At 28.8% G+C, this 19002-nt stretch overlaps 4 protein-coding genes across 4 annotated transcripts; all 4 read right to left on the bottom strand.

The window, feature by feature from the left end:
- Positions 1 to 1488: 1488 nt before the first annotated feature.
- Positions 1489 to 14192, bottom strand: LOC136775778 (uncharacterized). The gene is made up of 23 exons (XM_066730852.1): positions 14158 to 14192; positions 13482 to 13933; positions 12536 to 13118; positions 12364 to 12412; positions 12258 to 12322; positions 12058 to 12126; positions 11831 to 11900; positions 11755 to 11787; positions 11604 to 11670; positions 11182 to 11255; positions 7350 to 7446; positions 7190 to 7279; positions 6993 to 7055; positions 6591 to 6605; positions 4546 to 6109; positions 4453 to 4460; positions 4314 to 4386; positions 4056 to 4109; positions 3753 to 3785; positions 3631 to 3662; positions 3527 to 3563; positions 3409 to 3425; positions 1489 to 3132 (listed from the first exon to the last, which is right to left on the bottom strand). Exons 1-23 carry the CDS (start codon positions 14190 to 14192, stop codon positions 1616 to 1618), a joined length of 5097 nt encoding a protein of 1698 aa, XP_066586949.1. The 3' UTR covers positions 1489 to 1615.
- LOC136775606 (leucine-rich repeat-containing protein 15-like) lies at positions 7189 to 8599 on the bottom strand. Its single transcript, XM_066730531.1, has one exon. The coding sequence runs from the start codon at positions 8563 to 8565 to the stop codon at positions 7480 to 7482; it is 1086 nt and encodes a 361-aa protein (XP_066586628.1). The 5' UTR covers positions 8566 to 8599; the 3' UTR covers positions 7189 to 7479.
- LOC136775605 (leucine-rich repeat-containing protein 15-like) lies at positions 9480 to 11631 on the bottom strand. Its single transcript, XM_066730530.1, has 2 exons — positions 11544 to 11631; positions 9480 to 10993 (listed from the first exon to the last, which is right to left on the bottom strand). The coding sequence occupies exon 2, from the start codon at positions 10977 to 10979 to the stop codon at positions 9519 to 9521; it is 1461 nt and encodes a 486-aa protein (XP_066586627.1). The 5' UTR covers positions 10980 to 10993; positions 11544 to 11631; the 3' UTR covers positions 9480 to 9518.
- Positions 14193 to 14916: 724 nt separating the features above from the next.
- On the bottom strand, positions 14917 to 16886 carry LOC136775604 (leucine-rich repeats and immunoglobulin-like domains protein 3). Its single transcript, XM_066730529.1, has 2 exons — positions 16762 to 16886; positions 14917 to 16568 (listed from the first exon to the last, which is right to left on the bottom strand). The coding sequence occupies exons 1-2, from the start codon at positions 16778 to 16780 to the stop codon at positions 15034 to 15036; spliced, it is 1554 nt and encodes a 517-aa protein (XP_066586626.1). The 5' UTR covers positions 16781 to 16886; the 3' UTR covers positions 14917 to 15033.
- Positions 16887 to 19002: the final 2116 nt, after the last annotated feature.

Genomic DNA, 19002 nt, shown 5'->3' on the forward strand with positions numbered 1-19002 from the left:
CCTAACCTACTTACCTTTGGACAACCGTCACGTACAACCATTATCATCGTTTTTAACCGACGCACGAGGATTTTTATCGAAACCATTAAATTCTTTGATTAAATTTTCTATACTTTATTCAATTTACTGTTTAGCTCCTTCCAAGACTAAAAATTATAATTTTATCGTAGAAACGAGTTTAGAATTATTGATCCCGTCTTCGAAGATCCGGTAAACCGATGTTCATTATAGAGTTATAGGTGGACGTGTGAGAAGTTGCTCATTGATCTTTAATTAACGGCTAGATTGGAGAACAATCGTTGTGGAATAGCTCGTGGCGAACAATAAACGTTGAGGCGGGGGACAATAAATTCCCCGGGGCCCGATCCAGTCCCAGAAGCATGACAGGGGGCGTGCACCGTTTCAGAAATTCGTCTTTGGGCCCCGCACTCTTTCTCTTTCACGTGAAAAATGCCAGATGTTTCGCATGTGGCCGACGTGTAACGTGCAATGCCGCCTCTAGTATATATCGTGCCAATGCGTTATTCATACTTTTGCGCGAATTCAGATCGTTCGAGCCGCACGTAAGCGAGTACTCTCCGCTGGGCCAATAAGAAAACGTCCAACTCCGACTGAGCCAGGAAACCTTTTACCACACCCTATAGCATAGCATATACATAGCAAATCACGAATATCGCTTAGGAATGATTCACCTATGACAATTGTTTTTGTTATTATTATTATTATTTTCCTACTTCCATCTTTCTTGGTTGGGAGAGTGATAGCATGTTATTATTGAGTTTAGCTGTGTTTCATCTTGGAGTATTGAAATAAAGATTGCTGATTCATTGTACAATGGTCGTTTGTCACGTGTGTGTATGAAATAATAATATGTATAGGAGGACTGTAAAGGCGTGGAGACAGTTATCAGAGAAAACGATAATTGGTCTGACCTTTGAACTTATGATTGTGCGATGAGGTTATAAAATAGTTCGAGGATAGATAAGAACGGATCTCATTATGCTTGGTGCTTCTTTAAGCTATAAAGATCGATCAGTCTTCGAGTGGGCGTAAAATATTTGCGGATGAAGTTTCTGGTGGTTGACGCTCGTCGTCGAGCTGGCTTCGCTATGTAGCATCACAGATTTATTCAATGAGGACGATCGTTAGAGGCCCTAAGGGGGCACAACTTTAGCCCCTTGTGATATTCGACGCCAGACACGTGCTCCTCGCTGCCTGGCACGACTCGACGCCAAGAATGCGTAATGCGTATCAGTGCGATACGGTGCTTTAAAGTATTATTAACACCAGGCCACTTTTGATATACCATTAACCTTCTCCTCTCGCAGCAATTTTCTTTTTTATTGTATTCAATTATTTTTCACTATCACTCGAGTCTTGTTTAATGGAGAAATGAGGCTTTCACTGAGGTGAGTGACCGATGAAAATTGCAATTGTGATATGTGAGATAATACAGAGATAAATATATTGATATATCAGTTTATTTTTTATAACACAATTGTCTCATTATAATTATACATGGTAAAAATACAATATTTTTAAAAGTCATATTGTTTATAGTTTTTACTAATTTAAAACATTGCGTTTTTAATAACATAGTTATTTGGTGTGTTTTTTAAGTACGAATTGCATTAACAGCCATTAATTCTAAATGAAGAGTTAGATTTTGTGGAAGGTTGATTAATGATTTTAAGTATAAATTACCATTTAATTGGAATGTATTATTGAAAAGGCAAAGATCAGTTAATGATTCTGCGTCAGAGAGAGGTATTTTACTTAAACTATCGAAATAATTACTTTGAAGTAATAAAACCTTCAGATTGCTTTGTGGTGACATCCAATTATCTGGTAAAAAGTGTAAAACATTTTCTGACAGGTCTAAATACCTTAATGAAATCAAATTTTCAAAAGCTTTATCCTTGACAATGTTAATCTTATTTCGATTTAAATAAAGTGTCTCAAGTTTTTGTAATCCGCAAAATGTATCTGAAAGTAAATTTGATATATGGTTCCCTGATAAATTTAAAGTTTTCAAATTGATTAACTCGCAAACATGGGGTATAGCCGGCAATCTATTGTCATTGATATATAAATTGGCGAGGACGCTTAAATTTTTAAATACTTCGTCTGCAATAAAGTCGAGGTTATTAAAAGACAAATCTAAAATAACAAGATTGTAATTATCTATAAATGCATCTGTATCTAAAGTGGCTATCTTATTGTTACTTGCATTCAGATGTTTCAGTGAAAACAAATTTAATGAATTAAAAAAGTTATTATCGTTTTCAATTACAGGTTCTTCAATATAATCATAACTAGCTGTAGTAGTTCTGTCATAACTTCGCCTATAATAATATTCATTATTATAATAATCATAGCGAGGATCCATAGTGGTGGTGGTGTACTTTTCATTAACCGACTTAATGCTTACAAACCGTGTACAATCATTACTGCATATGTGCAAGATTTTTGTGTTATGACTAATGTCTAGGTATTCTAACTGGCTTAAATCATTAATATTTACTTCATATAATCGGTTTGAGCTTAAATCTAAATGAGTTAAACTTTTAGGAAAGTCTTTCAATTTAAGAACAGTTAACAAGTTATTTGATAAGTACAGCTGCTTTAATCCACTCCCAAATTGATTCCAGCTTTCTGGCAGTTCTTTGATACTATTTCTTTGAAGATAAAGATTGCTTAAATTTAATCTATTATTCAAGCTAATATCTAAATCAAAATTAAAAGCGTCGCGTGTAGATCGAATTTCATCTAAAACAAGAGTTCGTAAACTATCTGACGGAAGTGTATTATAAATATTGACAAAAAAGTCCTTGATAGAAAAAGGATTATTCGACAAATTTAAGTAAATTATATTTGGTAACTTGTTAAATGCAATTTCAGATATTGTCTTTATGTCATTAAAACTCAGGTCAATACAGTTGATATAAGAGCTGATGATGAAGTTTTCATTAATTTCTTCAATATGCATTCTTGATAAATTCACTGTTCCCTCGTTCTTACAAGGATCATTTAAACGGGTTTCCAATGCATTACTGATTTTTATACACGTGTAAAAGGTCGTAATGACCAAAAGCCAAAACGGCACGATGAATTTCATATTTCTTTGAGCTTCTGCAAATAAAAATACCATAAATCCAAACATCATAAATATAATTCTAATATAACTTTTGCGTAACTGTATTTATATATTAAAAAATTAATGTTTTAATAATTGTACATTGGGGGGGGGGGGGGCTACATTTTTTCGTTTTCATTTCAGCTAATTTCACTTTTTATTTCTTTAGAACTAAATCTACTGACAAATTTAGTATACTTGTATTTAAATTTAAAAAGGTTAATTTGGCTGTTCAATGGTATAGGTTTAGAATTAACAAAATGTATATGTACCAAAAACTAAGCATATACTAATGAAATAATTGGTATTATACGATTTGTGCACTTAGATGCTATTTCAGCAGTAAGTATTTATAAAAATAACTAACGATTACAGAAAAACATTGTTTACAGCAAACTTTTCATTACAACCTCAAATCTAACTTGAACTTCAATCAAATCATATTAAAGAATTATATTACAAAAACAATAAGTAAGTTTTTTAACAATACTTACATGTAAATATAGAATCAGCAGAAGGATATTGCCTTCTCACGAAAGAGCAAAGTGTGTATGGCTCAAACAGCCTCTAGCTGTCCGTCTTAAAGCGAGCGATATTAAAATGATGACTTATGAACTTAAAGAGTAGATAATAATGAATAAAAATTGACCTGAAGCAGACATATTAATAATAAGTTATTTCAATTATTCTCGCAATTGTTATAGATTTTTAAAGATGCTCACAGTTAATAAGTTTACAGGAAAGAGAGTAATATTAATAAAGTATGGATTTAAACTGTGTTAAATTACAAAGGCCGAAAACCTGATAATTTAATCGATACAATTTTTTTCAATAAAATTAATTATAGACTGCGAGTGCCAAAAGATGCAGTAGGTATCTCGGTAGCAAGTAATTACCTCAAATAAGTGAGAGAGATTACTTTCTACCACCTGATATAGAATTTACTATAATAGCTGGATACAGAATAATCGTACTAAAATATTAAAATTGTTCTATTTACTATTTTATAAATTAAGTTTTACTATAAATGTTTCAAATTATATAGTTCAAATATTAACTGTCAACTTCCAAGTCGATTAAATTACTATTGTGGTGATTGTTGTTTAAATATGTACAAAATATTTTACGTGAATATATTTAAATTATTTTAAATAATGATTTGATAATTATCAATCACTAACTTACAAATAATCGTTTTGAAATCAATTTTGCAACCATTCTTCGAAAAGGTTGATAAATAAGCAATGAAACTATACAGAAATTATACATTAGTTTATTTATCATGAAATAAGTTATCATTATAAATATGTATTTACGATTATAACTTATTAAAAACATAAATGGTTAATATATTTTCTTACAAGTTAATATAAGATAGTTTATAGGAAAGTAGTTATTATAAATTGATTCAAGTAAGAATAGCATTAACGGACATTAATTCTAAGTGAAGAGTTAAATTTTGTGGAAGGTTGATTAATGATTTTAAGAATAAATTACCCATTATTTTAAATGTGTTATTATACAGGTATAGGTCAGTAAGCAACTCTGCATCAGAGAGAGGTATTTTACTTAAACTATCGAAATAATTACTTTGAAGTAATAAAACCTTCAGATTACTTTGTGGTGACATCCAATTATCTGGTAAAAAATGTAAAACATTTTCGGACAGGTCTAAATACCTTAATGAAATCAAATTTTCAAAAGCTTTATCCTTGACAATATTAATCTTATTTCGATTTAAATAAAGTGTCTCAAGTTTTTGTAATCCGCAAAACGCATCTGAAAGTACATTTGATATACGGTTTTCAGATAAATCTAAGGTTTCTAAATTAGATAATTCACAAACATGGGGTATATATGCCAATTCATTGTCACTGATATATAAATTTTTTAAAACACTTAAATTTTTAAATACCTCATCAGCAATAAAGTCGAGCTTATTAAAAGACAAATCTAAAATAACAAGATTGTAATTATCTATAAATGCATCAGTATCTAAAGTAACTATTTTATTGTTACTCGCATTCAGATGTTTCAGTGAAAACAAATTTGATGAATCAAAAAAGTTATTATCGTTATCAGTGACGGGTTCTTGAATATAATCATAACTAGCTGTAGTAGTAGTGTGGTATTCTTGATTATTGTCATAACAATCATTATTATAATAGTCACTATCAATGTACCTACCACAGTCATTATCAAAATCTAAAGCCCGCGTAGTAGTCGGTGCTTCAGTAATCTGTTTTTTTTCATTAGGGGGCTTCATACTTAGAAACCGATTACAATCGTTACTACATATATGCAATATTTTTGTGTTATTACTAATATTCAGGTATTCTAAATCGCTTAAATTAGTAATATTTACTTCGTATAATCGGTTTGAGTTTAAATCTAAATGAACTAAAGAACTAGGGAAATCCTTTGATGTAACAGCAGTAAGCAAATTATTAGATAAGTAAAGCTGCTTTAATTTACTCCCAAACTGGTCCCAGCTTTCAGGCAGTTTTTTAATTTTATTTCTTTGAAGGTAGAGATTACTTAAATTTAATTTATTATATACGTTGTGATCTATAAAAAAATTAAAAGCGTCGCGTGTAGGTCGAATTTCATCTAAAACAAGAGTTCGTAAACTATCTGACGGAAGTGTATTATAAATATTGACAAAAAAGTCCTTGATAGAAAAAGGATTATTAGACAAATTTAAGTAAATTATATTTGGCGACTTGTTAAATGCAATTTCAGATATTGTCTTTATGCCATTAAAACTCAGGTCAACACAGTTGATATAAGAGCTGATAATGAAGTTTTCATTAATTACTTCAAGTTTCATTCGAGATAGATTTACCGTCCCTTCCTCATTGCAAGTATCATTTAATGAGTTGTCCAATGCATAATTGGTTTTTATAAGTGTAAAAAAGGTTGTAATAACCAAAAGCCAAAGCGGCTTTAAATTTTTCATACTCCTTTTAGTTTCTGTAAAGAAAAAATACAAAATTGACGTCCGAAAATTACGATTTGAATATGACTTTTTATAAAGAGAAAAATATTTATATAGATCAGTTAATGTGCCCTAAGTGAAATTGATTCGATTACATTCCTGCTAACTTTATTCTATACTTTTCAGCTAAATTTATAATCTCTATACTGTACTATACAACTTCGAGATTAAATTGGTTTATCACATTGCACCAATCAAAAATATATAGAGGAAAGATTTTTGTAGAGTATTATATAGTTTTAACTTAAATGATTCTAATATATATATATATATTCTATATAGATTGGGAATGTGTCATAAGAGCCAGTACTTACAGAAATCATTTTATTCTCATTAAAATACACTTCTTTATAATAATCTTGTTCATCACTACTTCAAACCAACTTCATTTATATTCAAATAATGTTAAATAAATATATTAAAAAAGAAAAAAAAGCTTTATGAAATAATACTCACTTATAAGAAAAGAAACTATAGAAGTAAACTGCATTCTCACAAAAGAGCAAATTATGAATGGCTTCAACAGCCTTTAGCTGCCCGCTTTAATGCGAGAGATACTACAATGATGATCTGTGAACTTACAGAGTAGATAATTTATAAATATATGAATAAAACTAAACAAAGAATATTAAAAGTATAAGTTTATTTTAATCTTTCTAGCTATTGTTATAGGCTTGTATTTGTGATAAGCTAGAAGAATATACAATACAAAATAGAAGATTCTATTTCAAAATCTCAAGGTAACTTTCATATATTCCTCAAAACCCCTTCAAGGTTAAACCATCACATTCTCACTTGAGAGACTTTTTAAGTATTATATTTTGTATCCGAAACATTTTCCAGTTAATAAATATATACTTTCCAAGATATTTAAACGTATTTTTGGACTTTTTATTGATGTTGTATACGCTTGTATGTATACTAAATAAAAAAGTATCGAAAGGTTTATTAAATAGTAAAAATATAAACAGTTTATTTATTAAATATTTTTATAAACAAATATTTATTACAAAACAATATTAACCCTTTATAATATAGACACACATGTACAGTACTTGCCCTGTGTATAAATACCAACACAATGACATTGATATCTAAGGTAAGAGAATATGCAGTAGTGTGCATAAGTATACTACCAGTGTTATCTGTAGGTAACATTTACAATTTTTAACAGACTTTTTTATACATGTATACTGTTATATATTTGCCCTTTACTATTATTTTGTTGATATGAACTATCCCAATATAATGTACTTAAAATAATCAGTATATAAATTATACGTTTATACATTGCGAAACAATTTAATTCATTCTATACACAAAAAAGTAATTATTATTACATTCTTTAGGTATGAATTGTATTAACAGACTTTAGCTCTAAATGTAGAGTAACATTTGGTGGAAGATCTATTAATGATCTTAAATGTAAATTACCACTTACTTGAAAGGGATTATTATAAATATATAAGTCCTTGAGCGATTCTACATTAGTAAACTGTATGTCGCTTAAGCTATTAAATTGGTTATTTTCTAGAATTAGAGTTCCCAATTTATTTTGTGGAGGTATCCAATTTTCTGGAAGAGTATGTAATACATTTTCAGACAAATCCAACACCTTCAATGAAATTAGACTTTCAAATGCATTATCTTTAATACAATTTATTTTATTTGTATTTAGATAAAGTATCGTAAGCTTCGATAATCCGTGAAATGCGTTTGACGATACAATTGATATACGGTTTCCAGATAAATTTAATATTTCCAAATTGATTAAATCACAAACATTCGGTGTATATGTTAATTGATTATTATTAATATATAAATATCTTAATGCACTTAAATTTTTAAACACATCTTGCTCAAGAAAGTCGATTCGATTAGAAGACAAGTCCAAAGTTACAAGGTTATAAGTATCTATGAAAGAATCGGTATCAACGCTCTCTATTTTGTTGTAACTAGCATTCAGATGTTTTAATGAAAATAAATTTTTTGAATTAAAGGAAGAGTAACGTTTTACAGGAGAACCAAATTCATCCCTTTCGATTGGGTATGCGATAATGGAAAAGCGATCACAGTCAGTGCATATGTGCAATATTTCGTTATTTCTACTAATATCAAGAAAAATAAGACTGCTTAGATCATTAATCATAACATCACGTAACTGATTTGAGCTTAAATCTAAATGAGCTAACGAGTTAGGCAAATTACTTGAATTAGCAACAGTAAGATAATTCTCAGATAAATAAAGGTGTGTTAACCCATGATCTATTCCCCTTTTGTGATAATTAAAGTCTATAAAATTATTTCTTCGGAGGAAAAGATGTTTTAAATTGAGTAAATTTACAAAATCAATATCCAGAGATCCACGACTCTCTGAGATCCCATCTAAGACTAGAATTTTTAAATTAACTAATTGAAGCTTCAAAATCATTTCGGATAGAAAGCGGTTTTCATGATGACGACGAAAATTAGAGAGATTTAAATAAGTTAAACTAGTCAAGCCACTAAATGCTTTTTCAGATATATATGCTATTGGATTAAAACTTAGGTCTAAGCATTTTATATGAGAGCTAATGATAAAATGCTCAGGAATATTTACAATATTCATATCTTTTAAGAATACTGCCTCTGCTGCATTCTCATTCATACATGTATCATTTAATGCATCATCCAATGCATTAGCAATTTTTATAAACATAAAACTATCAATAATAGCAACCAGAAGAAATACAGATATTAAGTATTTCATTTTGATATTAGATTCTGTAAACAAAAATTACCAATTTCGTGAAAACAAACATTTTTAATTTTAATATGATTATATTTTGAGTTCATTTTTTTTTTATTAGAAAAATATTTTTTTATTTTTTGATAAAAGGATTTTTCATATTTAATAACAATAGAGAAAAATGATAATGAACACAATTGAATACAATAGTGTTGTGAAAGTAATTCTTATTTGTAAGATTATTATAATTTATAATTAAATTATTTTACGAATAATACTTACGTACGAAAGATAACATATATTTAAGATCACAATGATAATATTTATTCGCTCAAAAGAAAACTAAGAATGCATGAAGAGCTCTTGACTATTCGTTTTATATACTGATTAATATCAAAACGATCTATGAACTTTAGAGAGTTAATCCGTGAGTAGCCTTACCATGCCGATAACAGTTTGAACTGTGGCTCTATTGATGATGAATAAATTAAATATAAATATATTGTATACAAGTACTTCATGTAATAGTTTATTAATTATAAAAGAATATTCACTATAGTTATACAAAAAGTATGCAACTAAATAATACATATTATATAAATTTGGTACAAATATAATATCTTAAATTAAAAAAACGAAATTCTTTCTTTCATTCCTTAAGTAAGAATAGTGTCAACGGATTTTAAATCTAAATGAAGAGTTATATTTTTAGGAAGGTTCGTTAATGATTGTACATGCAAAATACCTATTATGTGAAATGTATTATTGTAAAGATATAAATCAGTAAGTGAATTTACGTTAGATAGAGATATTTCGTCAAAACGATTCAATTTATTACTTTGTAAAAGCAGAATCTTCATACTGTTTTGTGGAAATATCCAATTTTCTTGAAGAGCATGTAACATGTTATCAGACAAGTCTAATTCTTTTAAAGAATTTAAATTTTCAAATGCTTTTTCTTCTACAATATGTATTTCATTATTGTTCAGGCGCAGTATTCTTAGATTTAATAAGCTATTAAATGATCCTGAAGATACATTTTTAATACGGTTTTGGGATAAATCTAAGATTTTTAAACTTATCAGTTTATGAACATTTGGTATATGTGTTATTTGGTTTTTATTAAGATATAAATATCTTAGTGCAGTCAAATTTATGAATACTTGATCTGCAATAAGCTTGAGATTATTACTAGACAGGTCTAAAGTTATAAGATTATATGTATCTATAAATGCATCAGTATCTATAGTAAGCATATTATTGTTACTTGCATAGAAATATTTTAGTGAAAATAAATTTTTTGAATTAAAAAAGGAATTATGATTGTATAATCCGTAATCAGTATACAAATAATAACCTTGCACTTTATTAATAAGTTCTTCCATGTTTAAAGGTACATCGCAATTGTTGTTACATATACGCAAAAGTCGTTTATTATCACTTAAATCAAGAAATTTTAGATTACTCAATTCAATAATGTTTAATTGGTATAACTCATTAGAGCTTAAATCTAAATAGATTAAACTTGCTGGAAAATTCACTGAAGTAACAGTACTAAGCCTATTTCCTTCTAAGGAAAGATATTTTAATTTAGTGCCAAAAAAACTCCAGTTAGAAAATACATTTTCAATGTTATTTCCTTCAAAACAAAGAATTTCTACATTACTCGTACTATTTATAACATCTTGATTATTATTATATATATTCCTATTATAGTCATACGGCGGTGATTTTACAAGGTATCCAGCGACAAGAGTTTTTAAATTACTTAATTCTAATTTTGGAAAAATATTGAAAAGAAAATATTCTGCATTGAGATCATTTCTTGAAATATCTAAGTAAGTTAAGTTAGTTAGTTTTTGAAACGACTCTTTCTCCATTTCTCTTATATAATTATGGCTTAAATCTAGACCTTTTATATGAGAACTGACGATGATGTTATGTTTCACTGTATGCATATTCATTTGTGATAAATCAACTGTTTCTTCTGGGTTTCCATTAATGCAGGGATTATTTATTTTATATTCTTGTAGATTGTACTGTTTACCTTGTGCAGTAATCAATAGAATAAGTAAGAGAAAGATTAACATTTTGACAGAGCGATAGTAGCACTTCATTATTCTTTTGGCTCCTGTAAAAACAAAATCAAAGTTTCTAATAAAACATTTAGCTTATACCTTATTTTAATTAATAAATTAAAATATTATGATTCTATAGCTTCATTTAATCTGAATGAAATAAGATTTTTCTATAAGAATATTATAAAGTCAAAAAAGGGGACAATAAGATACAATCACGTTAAATAGTGTAGGGGTAAACCTGAGATTGTTCAGAATGCAATATCACCTGAAACGCTAGAAACATTTTTCCAAGTAACGGTTCTGCTAACTGAACTAAAGAACTGGTAAACGGAAAAATATTTTCAATGTTCTAACGTACCGCAAGTTCAGAATAGTCTGGTTCGTCGAAAAAATCCCGAAGGACTAAATCCCGCTGGCGAAAACGTATTGACGGCTAAGGGGCATATTTTTAATTATTATTAGTAATTTGTTTGGCATTTTGTCTTTCGGGATTTTGTCGGTGAACCAAATAGTCTCACTCTACCATAATTATAAAATATAGCTGTGCTTATAAAAGTAGTATAAATAAATGAACTATTATAGAGCATTATATATACTTACGAAAAAGAAAAGAATCCCTTCAAGTAATATAATGAAAATATATTCTCGTCGCGAGCAGACTATGAATAACTTCAGTAGCTGTGAGCAGTGATGTTAACTCATGGGAATTTGGTATCCCCACCATTGTCTGTGAGGTATTAGGTTTAAACCGGTTGATAGGATATGATGACGTGATACTTAACAAGCAAAATTTTTTTTAAGCAAAACTTACATGCACTAATAAAGGTAAGCCATAGGCATATACCTTTTTATTTTAAATCATTGTCACCAAATTTATTCAAAATCACGTATCTGATGAAAGATATATTATGTATGGACTTGAAGAGTAGGTAATTTATAAATAGGAATTTGACTAAACTAAACATATTTAAAATAATTTTATTTCATTGTCCTTCCAATTATTATAGAGGTTTGTATATATCTTTTTTCCTCTACTAAATACATCAAATGAGTTTAAGATTAGAGGGTTGTTCAAAAACATCAAATTGTAAAGTATGAAACCAAGATTTTTAACCGCCTATCTGGAGTTTTTATTGATGCTGTATATGCTTGATGTATGCTAGATAAAAAAGTATCGAGAGGTCTATTAAATAATAAAAATATAAGCAGTTTCCTTATTACATATTTTTATAAACAAATATTTGTTACAATATAATTAACTCTCTATGATATAGATATACACGTGCAGTACTCACTTTGTGTAGAAGTACCAACACAGTAGCATTGAGATCCGAGGTAAGAGAATATGCAGTAGTGCATAAGCACACTACCAATGCTATCTGTCGGTAACTTTTGCAATTTTTAACAGACTTATTCATACATTTATACTGTTATATATTCGTACTTTACTATTATTTTGTTGATATGAACTATCCCAATACAACGCATTTAAAATAATAGGTAAATTATACGTTTATACACATTGCGAAACAAAATTTAATTAGAAAAATAATTATTTTTTAATTCGTTAAGTAAGAATGGCATTAACAGACATTAGCTCTAAATGTAGAGTAATATTTGGTGGAAGATCAATTAAAGATTTTACATGTAAATTACCCTTTATTTGAAAGGGGTTATTATAAAGATATAACTCCTTGAGCGATTCTACATTAGTAAGCTGTATGTCGTTTAAACTATTGAAATTGTTATTTTGTAGAATCAGAGTTTCCAATTTATTTTGTGGATGTATCCAATTTTCTGGGAGAGTGTGTATTATATTTTCAGACAAATCCAACACCTTCAATGAAATTAGATTTTCAAACGCATTATCTTTAATGCAATTAATTTTATTGTGGTTTAGATGAAGTATCGTAAGCTTCGTTAATCCGCAGAATGTATTTGAAAGTACAGTTGATATACCGTTTCCAGATAAATTTAAAATTTCTAAATTTACTAATTTACAAATATTAGGTATATATGCTAATTGATTATTATTGATATATAAATATCTTAATGCATTTAATTTGTCAAAGACTTCTGCAGCAAGGAAGCCAATTTGATTATAAGACAAGTCTAAAGTGACAAGGTTATAAGTATCTATGAAAGAATCGGTATCAACGCTCTCTATTTTGTTGTAACTAGCATTCAGATGTTTTAATGAAAATAATTGTTTAATATGAAAAGCAGAATTAAGAATAGCCTTATGATCTAAGATCCAAATGTTGCTCCTGTCGAGGTCAATATGGGAAAATCTGTTACAGACCCTGTTACATATGTACGATATTTCGTTATTATTACTAATATCAAGAAAAGTCAGATCGTTTAAATAATTAATAATGACATTGCCTAGTCGATTTGAGCTTAAATCTAAATGAGTTAACGAGTTAGGGAAATAAGTTGTATTAACAGATTTAAGATGATTACCAGATAAGTAAAGGTGCGTTAAATTACATTCACTGGAATTAAAAGAAAAATTGATTATTTCTTGAATATTATTTTTTCGAAGAAAAAGACGTTTTATATAAGGAAACTTTTCTATAGTAAGTCTTAATCGTCTATCATTTAATTCAACCTCATCTAAGACCAGAGTTTCTAAATTATCTAAATTAAGCTTTAAAAACGTTTCGGAAAAAAAATTGTCTAAATTAATATGGGTACTAGAGAGATTTAAATAAGTTAAACTTGGCAAGTAACTTAGTGTTTTTTCGTGTATATTTTGTATTGGATTAAAACTTAGATCTAAACATTTTATATGAGAGCTAACGATAAAATGCTCAGGAACTTCGTGAATATTTGCATTATTAAAAAATATTGCCTCCTCTGCATTCCCATTAATACAAGTATCGTCTAATGTATCATCCAATGCATCGGCGATTTTTATAAATATAAAATTACCAGTGATGGCCAAGAGAAATACGAACGTGAAGCATTTCATTTTAATATTATAGCTTCTGAAAACAAAAATACCAATTGCAAAATCAATAATTTAATTCCAGTATGATTACATTTCATATCTGCTTATTTATTAGAACAGTATAACTTTCTATTTTTTATTAAAGATAGTTAACAGTGCAGAATTGAAAACAATAAATTTATCTAAAATGATTTTTATTCGTAACGTTCTTATATTAAATAAATTAATTATTTTTAGAAAAAGACGTACGAGAAAACTGACCTATATCTGAGATGACAATGATAATCTTTTCTCATTCAAATAAAAACTGAAAATGGATGAAAAGCTCTTTACTGCTCGCTTTATACCAGTGAATATCAAAATAATCTTGAACTTATTGGTCAGCTATTTGGCGAGTAGTTCTATCATGCCGATAACAGTTTCAACATAGAAAAATTTTTTAGCTAATAAACAATTTTTTGTTATAACAGTGAACAAAATTCATTGATATGACGAATAGTTCATTATACAGCGTTATAAAAGATAGTAATATAAAAACTTCTCGTTGGGCAATAAGGATTTGCTAAACGAGAAATTGCACGAAGCTATGAGATTATAGAAAAGAAAATAAATGAAAAAAATGGTATGAAAATAGTATTAAATCAGATCTATTCATCAAAGGATTTACGGCAGTACAAAAGGCATATATGTATATATGTATACACTGCGGAATTTGTGTGTATATGTATATGTGTATCTTTTTGTTTGTCCGGTCTAATGAATTGATTACCTTCTCTTTTCCTCCTGCTTCTATTTTGATTATTTATTAGGCATTTGCATATATATATTTCACATATGCAATTGAATTAATTGATTTTTACCGATCAATGTTTTGGATAATATAACTTTATTAAAAAAAAAAAATAGTTTTAACGTCACATTCTCACAAGAAATTTGTTTCTTTTAATTATATTCTTCATATCTTTTATTTAATATTTCTTACAATATAAACATATTTACAATAAAAATGAAACTACAAAACTACGATGAAAGGGTTTACAACTTATTATTTCTAAATATACTATACATATGATTCTTATAATTATTTTTTATTTTTGTTTATATTGAATAAAGTATTGTATGATTCTCTCTCTCTCTTCAAGTAAGAATAGCATTAACTGACATTAATTCTAAATGAAGAGTTAGATTTTGTGGATAGTTGATTAATGATTTTAAATATAAATCACCCACTACTTGAAATGTATTATTATAAAGGTATAAATGGTTTAGAGCTTTTGCACTGGAGAGAGGTATTTTACTTAAACTATCAAAATAATTACTTTGAAGCAGTAAAGTCTCTAACTTATTTTGAGGTGACATCCAATTATCTGGTAGAGATTTTAACATGTTATGTGACAAGTCCAAAAATTTTAATGATGCCAAACCTTCAAAGGCTTTACCTTTAATAATATCTATTTTATTTCGATTTAAACGAAGTACCTTAAGCGTAGGTGATCCACAAAACGCACCTGAGAGTACATTCGATATTTGGTTTCCAGATAAATCAAAATTTTCTAAACTAGTTAACTCACAAACGTGGGGTATATAGACCAGTTCATTGTTATTTATATATACATTTTTTAGAGCACTTAAATTTTTAAATACTTCGTCCGCAATAAAGTTGAGGTTATTAAAAGACAAGTCCAATGTAACAAGATTGTAACTATCTACAAATGCGTCAACATCTAAAGTATCTATTTTATTCTTACTCGCATTAAGATGATTTAGTGCAAATAAATTAGACAAGTTTAAAAAGTTGTTATCGTTATTAATCACAGGTTCCTCAGTATAATCGTACTCAGTTGTAGTACTTGTACTTCTATGGTAATCATTGAAATTGTCCAAATAATCGATAAAATCATGACTAAATTCTGGCCGTAGCTTGCTTCTAAACACTGATCTTTTCTTATTATTAGTCTTAATGCTTGTTGAAAAACGATTACAATCATTGCTACATATATGTAATATTTTGAAGTTATCACTAATATCGAGGTGTTGGAGATTAGTTAAATCGGTAATATCTACTTCATACAATCTGTTAGAGCTTAAATCTAAATGGGTTAAGGATATAGGGAAATTCAATGATTTAACAACGGTTAACTTATTATTAGATAAGTAAAGCTGTTTTAAATCACTCCAATATAAATTTAAGGATCCAGGCAACTCTGTAAGACGATTGCTTTGAAGATAAAGACTATTTAAATTGTATATAGGATTTCTAGTATAACTTATAGCAACCGCAGGAGAAAAGCGCATGGTTCCAATTTCATTTAAGACAAGGATTCGTAAACTATCTGTTGGAAGTGTATGAAAAATAGAGTCAAAAAAGTGATCCATGGAGAAAGGATTATTAGATAAATTTATGTAGGTTAAATTTGGTGACTTATCAAATGCAGTTGGAGATATCGTCCTTAAATGATTAAAACTTAAGTCTAAACAGCTAATTTCAGAGCTGATGATGAACTCTGAATTAATATGTTCAATATTCATTTTAGAGAGATTCAGCATTCCTTCGTTCTTGCAAGAATCAATTAATGAGTCGTCTAATCCATTAGTATTTTCCATAGATACGAAAAAGGTCATAATGACCAAAAGCAACGACGGCGTAAAGAATATCATGTTTTTATTATCGTCTGTAAACAAAACACAGAATATTCCAAAATGAAAATGTGATTCTAATATGACTGTTTCAATTAATCTTATAATTTATAAAGTGTTCATTTAGTCTCTTGTAGTAAATATTAAGTATACATTAATAGAGATTAAAGAAGAACGAGCCACAAGATTTCAAAATAGTATAAATGAACTATTGTAGATAATGCTTACATGTAAGAGAAGAAACCATTCGAGCAGTCTGAAGAAGGTGAGTACTTGTCAAAAAGCAAACTTTTAATGTCTTCGGCAGCCTTCTCTTCAGGTTTTCGATTATAACCGTTTGATGTAAAAATGATGACATAACGCTTAGTACGCACATTGTAAAAATAGAAACTATATTAAATAAAGCCAACACTGGGGATTTACAGCTATTTCTTTTTAAACTTCTTCTAATATAATTGTAATTCTTATATTTATAGGTAAATAAATTTACTGGATATTATTAAGAATCATACGAGAAATGTATTATTAATTTTATACGAATTCTTTGACAAAGCAATTGAATTTAAACATTAAACTGATTAAAAAAATATAATATGTCAAATTTATTATTAATATATAAATGTAAGTAAAAAGCAAATGAACTTTTAACAGATCTAAGAGATTTTTGTTATCAAAAATAATTTTTTTTAAGAGCTGACGAATAAACCACACTAAAGGAGAAGCTAACGATGACCCGGGACGCAACACGAATATCATATCATTTAACACTGTGACTCTAATTTCACTTACTCTCTACATATATTTTCAATGAGTTAAAAATTTTTATTTCGATGACAGAAGTAAACCAACGTTTCTAACTTGTATCTGTTTAAGTCTTTAAAGTACATTTTTCAAACTTTTTAAACATTTTTTTATCTATACATATATGCATAAAAATAAACCTAAATGAAAGACAGTGTACAGTTTATACCTTGTAGTTTAACAAATTAATTGCTATTTATTTAAGCTATTTATATTTTCAACATATTGTGCTTAAGAAACCTACAGCGATTATATCTAACAAAACTACACATAATCTGTTACGAAAATATCTAAGGGAATGAGGTCTTTGAGTAAAATGATTTTAAATTATACATACGTATTTACATATGTTGCTATAATGAATCTTGTCATGTTGTTGATGATCCGCGGAGCGGCATTTTTTTATTTTTTCTTCTTGTACAGCTCTCAGCACTCTAGCAAAAAACTGCGAGGGTTTCCCGGTACGTTTGATGTTAAATTTTTAGAGATGACAGCAAACGATGAAGCGACATCACCTAACAGATAGAAGGAGTTACAAAAATATGATGTAGCACTTTTGACACGTCCTGCGACTTGTGCGGAGGGAAATCATTTAAATTAGGAAGGGTCTAAACTTACTTTACTGATTAATAAAAAATAAACACAACACCAGAAAAAATATAAATTCCATTTTTACATATTATTATTAAGAATTAAGAAAACACTATATGTTAAATTATAAAAAATATTTAAATAATTTTGTAATGGTTATTCTTAGTATAGAATTGCATGAATAATTAGCTTAGAAGGCTGGAAGTATAATGAAGGGTCTGTGTATTGTGGTAATCACAGGTAAATTGGGCCATGGATCAATTATGGGGTGTAGAGCGAATCAAAAATTTATATATATGGAGACGTGAAATATTACTTAGGGACTCTAATAATTGAGATAAATTCGCATAACGAGGATATTACGGACACTACAGGTCCAGTACTGCGAAAATGTCAGTACATTGTCCGTGCCACGTCATGGTCAGTAAGGTCCCTTTGCGAGTGTCGTATGCTCCAACCAGATACTTTAATGACATTTAACGAGGAGCAATTAGTACGAATCGGACGGTAATGCTATCGGCCTTGCGTTACACGACTGACCAGTCTTTCTGCTCGTGTTCGTTGTGGGAACAAAAGCCTGGTGTTGTTTGATCATTAGCCTTGTCATTAGGATATCACCAAATGTAAGACTGTGAAAATCCTTCAAAATAACTCCTCGCGTCATAAAATTAATTAGAACATGATCCTAATAAAGTTTATCAACATTTAAACCTGATAAATGTGCATAAATCGATAATCGATATAATGATGACGATATAAATAAATGAGACCAAATATATTTAATTTTATTTACTTAATTATTTAATAATCTAACAGTCTTATTCCTCAACTATATTTTTTCTTACAAACTGAGAAAAGGAAGAAAGTATACACTTTTAACAGGCGGTTAATTTATGCGAGGCCTAAATGAGTTTTCAGGGTTTATTTTCTGAGAGGTTCAAGTGGTGATCAGCTGGTCTTCTGGCGGAAAACTTTGAAGATGCCGGTTAGTTGCTTGGCACTACGCGAGACTGGTCTTTTTGAGAGGCGGTGCTTTGGTAATAGGACTCGCGTGCCACGTCTATGTGGCTTCACGTA

Source organism: Prorops nasuta, unplaced genomic scaffold, assembly GCF_024137725.1.
Source record: "Prorops nasuta isolate Cenicafe-Biocafe unplaced genomic scaffold, Cenicafe_Pnas_1.2 PNAS00008, whole genome shotgun sequence".
NCBI classification, from domain to species: domain Eukaryota; kingdom Metazoa; phylum Arthropoda; class Insecta; order Hymenoptera; family Bethylidae; genus Prorops; species Prorops nasuta.